General features: G+C 37.2%; 1 protein-coding gene across 1 annotated transcript in view; it reads right to left on the bottom strand.

Annotated features, from left to right (window-relative positions):
- LOC150086707 (N-acetylated-alpha-linked acidic dipeptidase 2-like) overlaps nt 1–15,722 on the bottom strand; it is a 231,043-nt gene that overhangs the window by 1,540 nt on the left and 213,781 nt on the right. The window contains exon 18 of the mRNA XM_090371536.1: nt 5,974–6,069. Within this exon, the coding sequence (XP_090227662.1) occupies nt 5,974–6,069 (96 nt within the window). The remainder of the gene's footprint in view (nt 1–5,973; nt 6,070–15,722) is intronic.

Below are 15,722 nucleotides of genomic sequence, written 5' to 3'. Positions count from 1 at the left end.
ATAAACAAGTTGAACAGAGAATTTGTATGAAATTTTGCTGACAAACTGAGAAATCAGCTATGTGAAACTACTGATTGTTTGTTTGTTTTAGTTAGTTTTTGGCGCATCGGCTTCTGTGGCCATAGTGCACCTCCCAAGGTTTTTGCAGTACTCTGATCCAAGCCCGAGGCGGGATTCGAACCCTTGACCTTTGGGTTGCCAGGCAGGCACTTTACCCACCCGGCTAGCCCGGTCGGCTGAAACTACTGAATTGCTAAAAGACCTTCAGGGGATGTGCTTTCAGAAAAGTATTACTTTTAAGTGCTAACTTCAGAGATGGCTGGGAATCCGTCAAAGATGAATCTCATATTGAACATCCATCTACTATAAAAACTGTCAAACATGTTGCAAAAGCAACAGATCTTATTTGTAGCAATTACCAATTGACAATACGGGAGATAACCAATGACTTAAGAATTAATGTTTTACAAAGTTCAGTTCGCATTAAGTGATGATTTGTAGATGCAGCATGTATCTGCCAAATTTGTGATGAGCATCCTAACTGAAGACCTGAAGTCAATCATTTACAGTTATGGGTTTGAAACAAAGGCTTACTCTTCGCAATGGAGAGTAATGAAAAAAGCATTTAAGTATTAGGTGTTTAAGTGTAGTTGTTGTGGACCCCAGGGTTTTCTCCATTAGCTGCTTTTACACTTCTTGTGCTAAATCCGGTCATACATTTTGTGTGTAAATTTTGTGCTCTGTTCTGGTGTTATGTTGTGTGACCTGGCAACTTACCAAAAGTCCCATTGTGGTATCAAGATCAGCAAAGAAAGAAAGCCCATCAGAGACATTCCTGTCTTCTTTGAGGAAAGAGTCCAAAGATAATGGACCAAATTTCACCCCATCACACTCCATAAATAGGGCAAGATTCAGTATTAACAAAAATATATATACTATGTACAATCAGTAGCAAGTCCAAGTTGGCTTCAAAAGTTCACCAGACAATACAAGTCCAAAAGGAAAATCCACTGGAGTAGCTTTCCCAAGGATCAAATAGAAGAATCTTCAGAGGCAGTAGAAATCCGAAAGTAGTTCTAATATATAACAAAACATTGTTACCATCTAATAGAAGTAGTCACTGTGAGATGTTATAGTTAGAAGTAATTTTTCAGTACACCAACCCTGAGGTACAAAGGGTTACAAGAACAAAAGTCTATCTGGGGTTAACTGATTGAAGTTCATCTCTCATTTTGAAGATACGTGTAGCAAATGTATTACGAGCATTAAATGCAACCTGAGATTGAACAAGTAAGGATTTATTTTCACTGGTGAAGAGTCCTGCAATAAGTTGAAGTTTTTGTGTGTAGTCCAAATAGTAGTCACAATCAAGTAAGATATGATCCACGTTCTCTTCAGCCCCACATAGATAAAGTGCAGTAGCAGACAGTCTCAGTTTAAACAGTTTACTATTAATGCTGCTGCCATGACCTGACAGCAGGAATGTGCCATGCAATCCTGGAGAAAACCATAAAAATTCTTTCTTTTTGAACTCTCTAACTAAAGGTAAAAATTCTCTTGTTACACTACCAAGATCTAAGGTATTCCAATCTCTTTGCCATTTTTCAATGTAGATGGAACAGTCTTTTCCTTTCAGAAGCTAAAGAAACACTCAAATCAAGCTGCAGATCTTCCAAGGAAATAGGGTGTGCTTTTTTCAGATGATAATTCAAGTATCTGTATTGTATCTCATAATGTACTGGTAGTTTTCTCAACAGAACCTGTAAAGCCACAATAGATGTAGTCCTACATGCTCTAGACATCATCAAGAGGGCAGCACGCTGGGCCAGTAACAATTACAGTAAACCCCCGCTATTCGTGAGGATTATGTTCCTGAGAAATGCAGCGAATACTGAAAACGCGAATACTGAGTTATGGCTCCCATAGTAATAAAGGGGTTCTGTTCCAAAGTATGAAATATGTAAGAAAAACTAGTCTAAAATTTTGTCTATGTATGTATTATATGTACCTTCATAATATGACTATGTACATAGACAGTACATAGTGAAATGCAAGCATGAGGCATCGAAATGAAAATAAGAAACAATTTAATATTAAATGTAATATTTATTAGAAATTTCAAACAAATCTTTCAATCCAGCGCCTTTGCTATAGCTAAAAAACTTATCCCGTCAGTGCTATTACCAGTTTCACTAAAGTGTTGATAAAGGTGGTTTGCCTTTTCACGAATGATGAATGAACTTAAGGGAATTTTATTTTGAGTTCAGTCTTCTATCCACAGATTTAAAGCCTTTTCCATTTTTTCTAATTTAACATCATGAGTTACAGAGGAAATTTTTGAAGCAATTAGTGCGTTTTCACGGACACTATGGTGGATTTTTTCTTCCGATTTCTTGATTGATCATACCGTTGACTTATTGATTTTATAATGTTTTGCCACTGACGTGACACTTTCACCATTAGAAATTTTGTCTAATAACTGAATTTTACTCGCTAATGTCATCACCTTCTTTGATCTTTTCACAATTCCCTTGTTATTCGTAGCCATATTTTTGTAGGGGTTAGAAAAGAATTTGCCCACAATAAAGTCACTTTCTACCGTTAATACACTCGAAAAAGTCTGTTTACACTAATACACTGCAAAACGGTAGATTTTTCACTTTTGTAAGAATATCAATTTATAAGCATATAAATTAAAAGCAAACGACGAAACCTTCCATGACAAGCGCATAGCACATACTGAACAAGGATGAGTGAGAAACATCCACGCTTGCGATTTTTTCACCCTTCTCCCCCCACCCACTGAGCACTGTTTTGATCGGGAAAGATGATTTTAGCCACGCCCATGTTTTTTTATGGCGGAAAATGTTCATGGCGATTTAAAATTCACATTTTTTTAGGTTTCATTTTATATTAAATCAGCGACCGCGAATACGCAAAACTGCGAATACAAATACCGCGAACAGAGGGGGTTTACTGTATTTAATAACAGCAGACTTAGTAGCTCTATAGTCCCAAGCACCGGCACCATAGGTAATAACAAACAAAAAGACAATTGTAATATAGTCTGGGAGAGTGACTTCTCAGACCCCACTCCTTTCTGGTTACTAATCGCAATATTTCTAGAATTGATTTACACTTTTCTTTTATGTACTTTATATGAGGCAGAAAACTTAAGGTGTGATCAAGATAGATGCCTAAATACTTAGTTGTAGAATTATACTTAATGGACTGCCCTCAATACTTGATCAGTGTAGGATGCCCTCTGTCTAGCTTACCCTTCAACAACATCTGAGATGTTTTAGATGTTGAGACCTGGAGTTTATGTACTTCAGACCAGGTGGAAAGTTCCTGCAGTACGTGATTGGCTGTAACCTCCAAAGATGTCCTTGAGTTTCCCTGCACAAGAATAGTAAGGTCATCCGGATATGCAATCATGGTGATTGCTACAAATCTTCTGTTAAGCCAAAAGTCAAATACAAGATTCCAACACAGGGCCCCAGTACTGACCCGTGTGGGCATCCTTGTGAAACATTTCTGGAGATCTGTACAGATCCATTCTTGATGTTTATGGAACGATGTGAGAAGTAACTTGACAAAAGACTGTATATTGGTCTTGACACTTCTGCCTCCCGGAACCTCTCCAGGGCACTATGCAACCGCCATCAAAGGGCGTCAAAGGCCCCTTTGAAGTCCACAAAGAGGCCAAGCAAATATTTAGTTGTAGTCTCCACCTGTGATGCCAGAAGAGAAGCAACTGCATCCTCCATACCCTTGCCATGTGTAAATCCATACTGCACTAGAGATGAAAGCCCTTTATTAGTGTAGACAATCAAAACACGTTCAGCAATGACCTTCTCGAGTGCCTTTCCCAAAACAGGGAGCAAGGCAATAGGCCTGTAAGAGGATGGATCAGACTTAGGCTTCTCTGGATTTTTAAGTAAGATCTCCAAATTAGCAATCTTCCATGCCCTAGAAAAAACATCCTGTGAAAGACAAGAGTTAAACAAAGCAAAGATAACAGCAGGAACAATCTTCCATACCTGTTTAATCATATCAACCTCCAAAACATCATTACCCGAGCATTTTCCGGAGTGCATTGATCTGATGACAGAGCCGATCTCCTCCATTGAGAAAGGGGGTTCCCTCAGGAGAACCAGTATAGGCAGAGTTTTTCATTTTGATTTTTGCTTGCATGGGATGAACACAATCCTCATTATCCTGATGGATAATGACATCAAGGATTCTATTAATAGTGGGTGCCCAAGACAAAGTATTCTGATCATCCGCAGCTCTGACCAAAGCAAACACCTCTCCAGGTGGAATTTTATTGTTCAACAGCTTATAAATAAATCCCCATGGATCAGCATTTCCCTGAGTACTCATCAAAGACCTGCCATTTTCCATTTTTTGTATAAAATCTAGGGACATCTGCAGAATAATCCAATCTTGATCGCAAGACATCACCTCCAAGATGAAATGTTATAACATTTATATCCAATTGCCGAGTCTGGGAGCAACACTTGCAGTTGCCAGAGTGAAATCAATACGAGTGACCTAATGGTGTTACACAAGTTGGAGGATGACCTAATGTGCTTAAAATAGTTAATCGATGAGACAGAATAATATCTTCCAGCAATTCACCTTTTTCATTTGTATGGCACTATTCCAGAGTGTAGATTCAGCATTAGCATCCATCATTATGATAACATGTTTGTCTTTAAGTGATCGCAAAGTTGTGTCAAGATAATCTACAAAAGGCTGTATAGAAACCCCATATTGAGAACACCGACAGTACAGGGAAACTATATAAATCTGACCAAACCAACCCTCCAAACACACACAGCATGTTTAGTACAAAGACTAGAAATTTTTGTAACCATTAAGGTTGGGTCCAAAATGGCAATTGCAGCCTAGATTTTACATTGAACATTTCCACCTATTCGAACTGTAGTGGAATTAGACTGGATAATGCGATAACAGATGGGAAGGCCCATATAAGAATAAAGCTCCTGTAGGGCAAGAACCTGGATTGAGTGCTCATGAGAGAGCGTAGTCAGATCATTAGTTACTGCTCTGCACCGCTGACAATTTAATTGTAAAAATTTAAGACACATTTTGTATATTTCCTCAATCATTACTTGTAGGTGTTCTATTATCTATAGAAGGTCTTGGAATGAATTGCTTCAATGGCTTTTAGATATTCTTAGCATTTTTGGTCCTTAAAAGAATGTGTGCAGTTTCTTTTTCTTTTTCTACAGTTTGAACACTCTGATGGTTTATATTTGTTTGGGCAATCAGTGAGATTATGCTCAGTATTTCCACAATGCCCACATGTTTGTGATTCTTCAACACATACTTTTGCCAAATGACCATATCCCAGGCATTAAAGCAAGTTGGAGGACGACCTAATGTGGGAACAATTGTGTAGTCTTTAACTGTATGAAAAGAGCTTTAACTGTAATGAAAAAAGGATGAGAGAATCACTCAAATGTCAAAATAATGTTGATCATTTTGATTATTCAGGCATCATTCACCACTCTATGTAAGATAATGAATCAGCAGTTCTACAAAAGTGAGGAGGGAACAGCCCGAAATTTTTGGCCATAAAAAGAACTGGAATCTCCATCCAGCTAGTGCAGGGTCCAATGTGTGTGGTCTGTACAGCTATCATGGCCAGGGGAGTTTACAACTTTTTGGGCCAAACATTTTTTGTGGCAGCATAATGGACTTTCACTGTATTATCTCTAACGGCCAAGGAAAGTAAAGGAAGTTTAAGAATTGTTCTATCATCTCATCAAAAATGAACCTTATACAATTCAAGGACTAATATAAAATGAATAACTTATTGTACATATAATAAAAAATTTTTGATTTAATTGCTAAGCTAATAACCTGTGACTATACTGATGCTATTACTAAAGTATTTTATAACCTTTTTTCTTTCAGTTTATACCAGAATACACTACTTACCGATAAGGAAGATCAGTAGCAGCTCCATCAGGAAGCAAAAATGCTCTCTCTAATTCTAACAAGCGATCATTATATTCCCGTAGTCCTAAAAGCAAACTAAACAAATATTTTTTTATAAGTATAAATTAAATCAGTTTATAAAGATATTCAGGCAGCATTAAAATTTAATTAAAGTTCATAAATGATGAAATCTAATGGAAATTAGAATTTCCTACACTATAATAGTAAAATCTAATTACTGTATTTCATTTTGAAGTTATACTGGCAAGGGATAAATCTGGGCAGAACTTATTTCCTTTAACTATTAATGAAAGAACATACTGTATGTCTTTAAAACCTAATCAAATTCTGAAGGATAAGAATTGTTCAGTTTATATAAGTTTAAATTAAGAAAATTCTCTTTATTCTGCCTGAAAAACTGCAAAAGGTTTTGATATCAGTTTCTGACATCTATGTCAGGAATAATGGTTATTATTTTTTATTTTTTTTTTTGGTAGTTGTTGGCGCATCGGCTTCTGTGGCCATAATGCACCTCCCAAGGTTTTTGCAGTACTTTGATCCAAGCCCGAGGCAGGATTCGAACCCGCGACCTTTGGGTTGCTAGGGAGGCATTTTACACACCCGGCTAGCCCGGTCAGCAGGAATAATGGAACTAACTAAATGGAAGCTTTTATGCTCTTTCTAACACTAACTGCAACTGGGCCAGAAAACTTTGAACAAGTTTCTAGTAATTTTTTGAAATAATTTTTTCTGGTAATTTTTCAGAAGATAACCTGTATTATGAACTGCCATACAATTCTCTGTTGTCAGAAGAGATGTAAGGAAACAACAGTTCATACTGTTGAAAACTGCAGCAGTATCAATATGTGAAATGTACTACTCAACATGTTGATACTGCTGCAGTATTATATAGTATATACAGGGTGTCTCAAAAATATTGGTACAAACATTTAGGGGAGGTAGGTAACATCTAAAGGAATGTGAATCGCATAGGAACCCATAACCGGAAACGTCACGGGAAAGTAGTAGCAGAGGCACAAGAAGCAGAAATGACACAAGACAGTAATTAGTGGCAAACATTTATTTGACATAATATTGACAATGGAGTATGAGATGGATGCATTTCATGATGTTACAACAGATGCTCGAAGGTTCCACCACGAGATGTGATGCATGCGTGACACCAACGCAGCATGGACTGGCGGACACGGTTGAACACACCTGGAGTTTCTTTGACAGTAGCAGCAGCACATATGAGTCTCACCACGAGATCCATTTCCGTCTCCACAGGCGATTCATACACGACAGATTTGAGGGCCCCCCCCCACAGAAAGAAAGAAATCAAGGCTTGATAAATCAGGTGAGTGTGGGGGCCAGGCAACGGGTCCACCATGGCCAATCCATTGATGCCCAAAACGCCTGTTCAAATGGTCACGAACACACCTTCCATAATGGGCAGGCGCCCCGTCATGTTGAAACCAAATGTTGTGTCTCACATTTGCTGGAATATCGTCAAGTAACCCTGGTAGAACTTGTTCAAGAAAGATCCGATATTTAGCGGAGTTCATGCGGGATGGTAACAGGTATGGGCCGACTAAGCAGTCACTGACCATACCTACCCACACATTTATTGCGAAGCGATGTTGTGCTGCATGGGGGTGCACACCATGTGGGTTGTTGTGAGCCCACACATGAGCATTGTGCTGATTGAATAAGCCTTCCAGAGTGAAATAAGCCTCATCCGTGAACAAAACATAGGCTGGAAAATTCAAGTCTTGAACACTTGCTTGGAGAAACCACTGTGAAAAGCCACACGTGCAGGATGATTTTGGGGGAGCAGTAACTGAATCCTTTGGAGATGAAAGGGGTGTAAGGAATCGTCGGGCCAGACACGGTGTACACTGCAACAAGACACTCCTAAGGCAGAGGCAATGGCATTTGTGCTGGTAGTAGGATTATTCTGGACGGCATTCAACACACTTTCTTCCATGGCTGGAGTTCGCGTCGAACGTGGTCTGCCCGCACTACTCCTGTTACCTCTAAATGATCCATAATCGCACAAATTTTGATGCACACGCGCAAACAAACGGTGGTCCGGTACATGTCTGTCTGGGAAGTGTTCTCCATAAATTCATTGAGCGGCTTGTCCATTGCCCTCTGCTAATCCATACACTAGGTGCATGTCTGCCAGCTTACAGTTCGTATATTGATGCATGCTCTTCGTGCGGCGACTACTGCTTGAATGAGTAAACCAGAAATTTTCCCTCTCGCGAACTGATGAACAGTGCCGTGTACCGACTTATGGTGACGTTTCCGGTTATGGGTTCCTATGCGATTCACATTCCTTTAAATGTTACCTACCTCCCCTAAACGTTTGTACCAATATTTTTGAGACACCCTGTATATCTAATAATAGGAAAAAAACTGAAAATATTATAAGCAAAAAGACTGTTTAATTACTCTTTTCTTGTTAACAATCAACATCACAACAAAAGAAGTCAGCTTTTATACAACAAAATTTAAATTCTGGTTTATTTAGTTATAATGACTACAGTAAACAGTTTCTCATTAACCTGCTAATCGTAATCTTCTATATAATAATGGCCTACTTCCACAAATAAAATTCTTTCTGTAGTTTTATTAATAATGGTACTCTATACATTCCAATGCAAAAACTAAAATATATTTTTTAGATTATTTTATAAGTAAGAATTAATTTGTTAGCAAAAAATTATTAAGAGGGCTTCTTTCATGATAGTTATTTTTTTGTACATATTTATAATTTCCAGTTTAGGATCTTATCAATGCCACAGCTTAAATTGTGGATATGATATAATTGTTAAATAGCTTTTTAAGTTGCAACCAAAAAAAAAAAATTGCATAATAATATACAATAATATCACAATCACTCAAAATGAAATAGATATTTTATTTTTTCTTTACCATTTCATGACCCAGAGAAATGTTGAAAAAATCAAGAACCCAGACATGGCACACTTGAACTTAAAGGCTTTGGTCAAATCTGAAGAGGTGGCAACTCCAGGTGGGAGTCATGTTATTTGTTAAAAGCAGCCTATGCACAAAAAGAGCATGCTCAGATTTGGAAATAATCAAACTGAATACATGAGGTTGCAGAAAGCAAAGAGAAAATGAGAGTGGATTTTTTTTAGGAGCATTAGCAACTAAGGCCATATTGCTCCAGGGATATATATATATATATTTTTTTTTTTGATTTGGTAGTTGTTGGCGCATCGGCTTCTGTGGCCATATTGCACCTCCCAAGGTTTTTTTGCAGTACTTTGATCCAAGCCCGAGGCGGGAATCGAACCCGCGACCTTTGGGTTACCGGGCAGGTACTTTACCCACTCGGCTAGCCCGGTCGGCTCCAGGGATATGCGGTGGTCATGGGCTCGAACCCCAGTCTAATCAAGAAGCATGTGCTACGCACTGCTGCTCCTGCCCACCTGGCTACGGAGGCGCTGAGAGTGGGGGTAGGGTGTATGCTATACATCAGAAGATTGAGAAGAATATAGAGTGCTTTGCATGCACATGGAAGGAATGGGCAAGTGTGAATACCTTGTTATAGGAAATTTCAATTTGCCCCTTACTGATTAGTAGATATCAGATTATATGCACTAAAAACAGGTCAAATATACATTAAAATATACTAAAATATGCACCAAAACGCTAATATATGTACTACAATTTTTACATTTATTACTCGTTTATTACAATTAATCAAACCACAGTTTCTTTGTATTCAACAAGCTAAAGTAATAAAACTGTTTATGAAAAGTTTTAACATCATTTTTAAAAGTTTTCCCTTTCAAACTCACACTTTGAATAATATATTTCTCAAAGTGGTCCATTGTAAATTTGTGGTATTTATCATCGAATATCATTTTATACCTTTCTACGTCTATGGAAGTAATTGGACTGTATTTAAAAATGTGAGCTTTTGAAGCCTCTACTTGAAATGGACGTTCATTTCCTTTTCCATTTATGAATTCATCTATTTCCCTTAAAGTGTGAAATCCTGAATTCTTTTCAAAACATTATTGTATTTTCTTCTTATTTCTTCTCCTATGCCTCCAGGCATGGTTGAAATTTGCAATTCAACTTTTCCATCTCTTTAATTGTGCTAGGTAACCAGCTGAAATGAGTCTGGATGAAGAATAAATGTTTTCTAGCCAAAGAATCAGAAAGCACTGCATTAGCATTACCAATAGCCACTGAGTGCATACTATTCAAGGAATCAACAAATTCTTTTACAGAATCAAAACTTTTAGCGTAAAATGATGCTGCTTGTAACCATGTACCGCATCTTGTGAGAAAAGAATCAGATGAGAGAGGAAGAGTAGGTAGCATATATCTGTAAGTTGCTATTCTCAGAGGCACTTTTGACAAAATCTATTTTTTATACTAGAAATATGTTTGTTAATTTCATCAAAATTCTCGTGAATTGCCTCTGCCAAACTATGTAAGCCATGGGCTAAGATAGTAACATGGATCAGTTTTGGATAGAAAACTTGTAACGCAGAAGTGGCTTTTACCATACACGAAGCAGCGTCACTAACAAAAATGCAGATTTTTTCACTATGGTTCGATTCTGGCCATAATAACTGTAAAAAATCATTACAAACTCTTGCTATTGTAGGGTAATTAATTTTTTTGAGGGCCTTACAAGCAAGTAAATATGGACACAATTGTTCTGCATCTAATATTCCACATATAAAACGTGCAACACAGCAGCCATAAACGTCTGTCATTTCATCAACAGACATCCAAATGTAGTTTTCTCTAATATCTTGACAAATTTTGTGATTAATGTCTTCATAAATAGCATTAAGGTAATTCTTTCTCAAGGTAGATTCGTCTGGAATATTTTGATTTATACAATATTTTTTCAAAAATTGCTTGAAGGCTTGATTGTTTAACTTATTGAAGGTATATTGCTGCTTACCAGGGCAAGACACAAATCCTTTGAAAATCACTTTTCTCTTCTTTTTAAGTACATGGCTTAGTTAAAAGTGACTGCTCTGGAAATTTTTCCTTGCTTTTCCTTTGCTTGGCCATAATATATGATGTTTTCACATGATGGCGATCTAGAATTGTTCCTTCCATGGAACATCCTTTTCTCAAACAACACAGAACACAATAATGCCATCTGCAGTAAAATCTTTTTCATGATTGGCAATCTACGGTTCCACATGAAGTTCTGTAACAGATTTATTTGGCAATTTTAACAAAAACATGTAGTTGATAGCATGAGAACGAATAAAAAATAACATTAAAACTATGAGGTATTTACATGTTTATTTTATTATTTATTTTTTTTCCTTTCATTTGCTAGCACTATTTTCTCAATTCACACATTACTCTCTCTTTCTTTTGTGGGGACCCTTTTCCCACAGAATTATTAGTTGTTTTCTGTCTTTGCCACCTGGTCAGCAACACTCATCAGTGGCCCTTTTTATCCATCATTTTTGACGTATCACCACTGTCCTTCTGCAACTCTAGAACAAAGATTCCCCACTGGAGACCTCTCCGGCTACCAGATTTCCACTCTCTGAAAGCGTAATAGGGGTTTTTGCATCTTTACGTTATGATCTGAAATTGCTGTCTCTTTTGCCTTGTTTTCACTATTTTCAAATGGTACCATTTGGCCTGACGAGATATAATTCTCGTGTTCACTACATATGGCATGGTTTACTCTCAAAGTGCTTATTTCCTTTCCTCCTTAATGTTACCTCTATTACCCACTCTACTGGTGTAGCTCCTATAACAACCAGAAATAAACAATTTCTTCCGTTTTCTGAAAATATGGGGACTCCACCGATTGCCTCCTCCACCGATATTTTCTCCACCGATTGCCTCCTCTTAACAGAGGAGGCAATTGGTGGAGTCCCCATATTTTCAGAAACTCTCCTACTCTTTCTTCTGCCATATTCTTCCTTTCTAAAACAATAATAATAAAAAAAACTATAATAATAAAGATATACAGTGAAACTTCTCCTAACGGACACCTCTCTTTAACGGACATCTCTCTACAACGGACATTTTCAAATTCCCCAACTCACCTCCATTGGTTTTAACGTGTTTTCAGCTTCTGTCTAGCGGACATTCTCTGTAACGGATGCGGACAGGCAATCTGCACTGTTTCATTTAGATTAGCACTTAATTTGATCTCCCCATAACGGGCGAGCTCACGGCCCTTTTTCTAGGAAATTTTCTTCCACGTATTGCCTCAATCGTGTGTTTATTTTCTATTTCCGATTCTCTGAATTTTAACAAGGTTTACGTTGCGGTTCTAAACCCTTTTTCAAGAATTTTAAGGCACGTGTAAAACTTCTGATGAATTCGGTGTGTGCAGTGGGGGGGGGGAGGGGATTTTGTCGGCCTTTCGTCTTTTGAGTTTTCAGTTTTGTTCAGTGTCGTGTGAAGTGCACAGTGTCTTCTCGTAAACATTTAACTTTAAAAGATAAAGTCGAACTCATTAATGCGTATGATCGGCAAAAAAATAGTGTTCGCAATCTCGCTGCAAAATTCAAAATCGGGAACACGCAGGTAAGCGACATCCTAAAGAGAAAAAAAATGAACTGCTCAAACAATTTTGGCAACACGAAAATTATCAGGTTCAAAAATCATTCCCAAAACTGTTGGACTTCAAATTGACAACGTTACATATGAGTGGTTTTGTCGCGAATGTGCTAAAAAAATTCCCATTAATGGGCCTATATTAGGGAAAAGGCTTTGGAGGTTGCGAAATCTATGGGAGTAAATGAGTTCAAAGCTTCTGTGGGATGGCTAGACAAAAAAGTTCAAAACTGGGCATAAAATTTCTTGGAAAACCGTAAGTGGTGAAGGTGGATCTGTTGATACTGGGGTTGTAACAGAGTGGACCGTCAAATTGGAAGATTTATGTCGTGATTTTGAAGTTAAGGATATTTACAACTGGGATGAAACAGGGTTGTTTTTTAAAGCTCTTCCTGAAAAAACAATGAGTCTAAAAAACGAAAAGTGCCAGGGCGGAAAAATTTCTAAGGAACGCTTGACTGTACTATTGTGTACAAATATGCTGGGAGACTGAACAACCTCTTGTTATAGGAAATCCACAAAATCCTCGTTGTTTCAAGGGCATAAAGTTGAATCTTTTGAATGTTGACTGGAAGTCTAATAAAAAAGCGTGGATGACACACGATAACACGAGCGAATGGATAATTCACTTTAACCAAAACATGATTCGTCAAAACAGAAAAATTATTCTTATCATGGATAATGCTGCATCTCACCCGCACATTGAATTGTCCAACATTCAAATCGTTTTTCTGCCACCAAACACTTCTGCAGAGTGTCAGCCCTTGGATGAAGGGATAATAAAAAATTTTAAACTTCACTACAGAAAACGTGTTTTAAGACATCTCATTGCAAACATGAACGATGTAACATGTGCGAGTAACCTTGCAAAGAAACTCAGCATCCTAGATGCGATTCAACGGATTTCCTCTTCAGTAAACGCAATTAGAAAACAAACTGTCGTGAACTGTTTTGTAAAGTCTGGCTTTTCAAACGCAAAAACTGAAGTTGTGAACAGCAACGTGGAGCACCAAGAAGAACAAGAACTTCAACATCTATTGATAATGTACAATACTTCCGCTACAAGCGACCCTGGCTACAAAGATATAGACTCGAACCTCACTACAGAAGATGGTGCTCTAGATATCAACGACATTATCATCGATATTTTTCAAGAAGTTCCTCATGAGGATGAAGAAATGGAAGGAGGTCATTCTGTCGAAGAACATATTAACGACAAACCACCGATGAAAATAGAAGAAGCGCTCATACAAATCAATCGTTTAAAAATGTTTTTCGCCACTGAAGAAGATACTGAAAGACTTTCGATGGTTTCTTCACTCCAAACAAATGTTGAAAAAAAAATTATCAGCCGAAAGAAGGTGCAGAAGAAAATAAGTAATTACTGTATGTATTTTTCTTAAGATAAAGTCATAATATGCATAGCACAATTGTATATTATTTACAAAAATATTGTGCAAAATCTGTATATAATTTAATTTAATTTTACATTAAACGTTTAACGATTTTTCTTTCTTTCTTTTTTTTTTCTTTCTTTTTTTTTCTCTCCCTCAGACTTCTTGTTAGCGGACACTTCTCTCGAACGGACACATTCTCGTTCCCCATGGCTGTCCGTTAAAGGGAAGTTTCACTGTACTTATATAAACATAACAGCAATTTTATGTAAGATTTGTGCTCAGTGAAATATTACCTCACACTAATTTAACTGCAATACAGTGACTTATTACATATGTCCAAGATCACGTTAAGGAATATGCAGTATTGCTTGTAATATTTTTGTTATATATATTGATATGCAATAGCGACTAATATGGCCACAATATTCATTTGCATATAATCTGAAGTCTATTAACTAGAACAAACTCGGAGGAAACCTCACCATGGGGGACAAAATTTTAAAACTAACTAGATGACTGTCCTAGAATAATCTGAACCTGATCATTGCCAGTGACCCAAATAGTAATATAGGGTAGATAGCACAGGAACCATTAGCAGGTAGCAATCATAGAATGCAAATTCACATATATGAGAATAGAAAAAAAAAGGCAGAGACCACTTCTTATTTTGACTTGATCTCCTCAACTAAAAAAATTTACTCTGAAGTCCACCACTTTATCAAGTGCTAATGAAGTGGTGTACTTCAGAGTGAATTTTTTTATAACTTCTTGAAATAGTGTTTCCCAATATGAATCAAACTTATAGTGTATGACTCACTGGATGCTTCTAATTGACTGAATGCTACTGTTATTTAAACTGTGTGTATTATTATTATTATTTTTAGAACCTAAGTCATACACCATAAGTTTGATTCATATTGGGAATTAATTAATTAATTAAATTGGCATCATTTTGGTTATATCTCATATTGTGAATGCCTTCACGAGTTGCCATGGTATTGTACTACCTCGAATAAATAACACTTCGCCAGTGGAGAAGTGTTATTTATTCAATATATTGATATTGAATAAATGATATATTAATAACTGTTTTATTATTTTTTTATTTATTTTTTAAACTTAAGGCTTAAAATGTGATACCTAGGAAAGTTTCCTGAGGCATGAACTAAGTAATAATTGGCTGTAGCGGTAACGTTGCTACATTCTTCTTTTAGACTGCATAATCTTTCAACAGTATGAGGACCAGTACAAAAGTAATGCCTCCTAATTTTGTTCTTTAAAATGTGTCGACGTAGATCATTTCGAGTGTCACTGAGTGATCACTAGAGGTCTCTAGTTTCACCATACTGAGTGGTGCTGTGATCAGTCTCATGAGTGCAGCACATGGATAGTTCAAAATGGTGGATGTTACAGATATACATATCAAGCAAAGAGTGGTGATTGAATTGTTTACCAGGGAAGAAGTGGCACCTATCAAAATCCATACATCTTAAATATGTTTATGGTGACAATACCGTATATGTGAGTACAGTTAGACGTTGGGTAAGATACTTTAAGAGTGAGGAAAGTGACATTGTTGACAAGCCCTGAAGCAGCTGGCCAGTAATGTCAGTGACAACATACAACAAGAGCCGGATCGACGTGCTAATCAAAGAGAACTGCAGCATCACAACACGTGAATTGTGCAATGCAGTAGGTATAGGTAAACCTGCTGTGATAACCATCATAAAGGACCTAAGCTACAACAAGGTTTGT

This window comes from Mastigoproctus giganteus, chromosome 4 (genome assembly GCF_048544385.1).
Source record: "Mastigoproctus giganteus isolate SK-2022 chromosome 4, ASM4854438v1, whole genome shotgun sequence".
In the NCBI taxonomy this organism is placed as follows: Eukaryota; Metazoa; Arthropoda; class Arachnida; order Uropygi; family Thelyphonidae; genus Mastigoproctus; species Mastigoproctus giganteus.
This window is presented reverse-complemented; position numbering and strand designations above follow the sequence as displayed.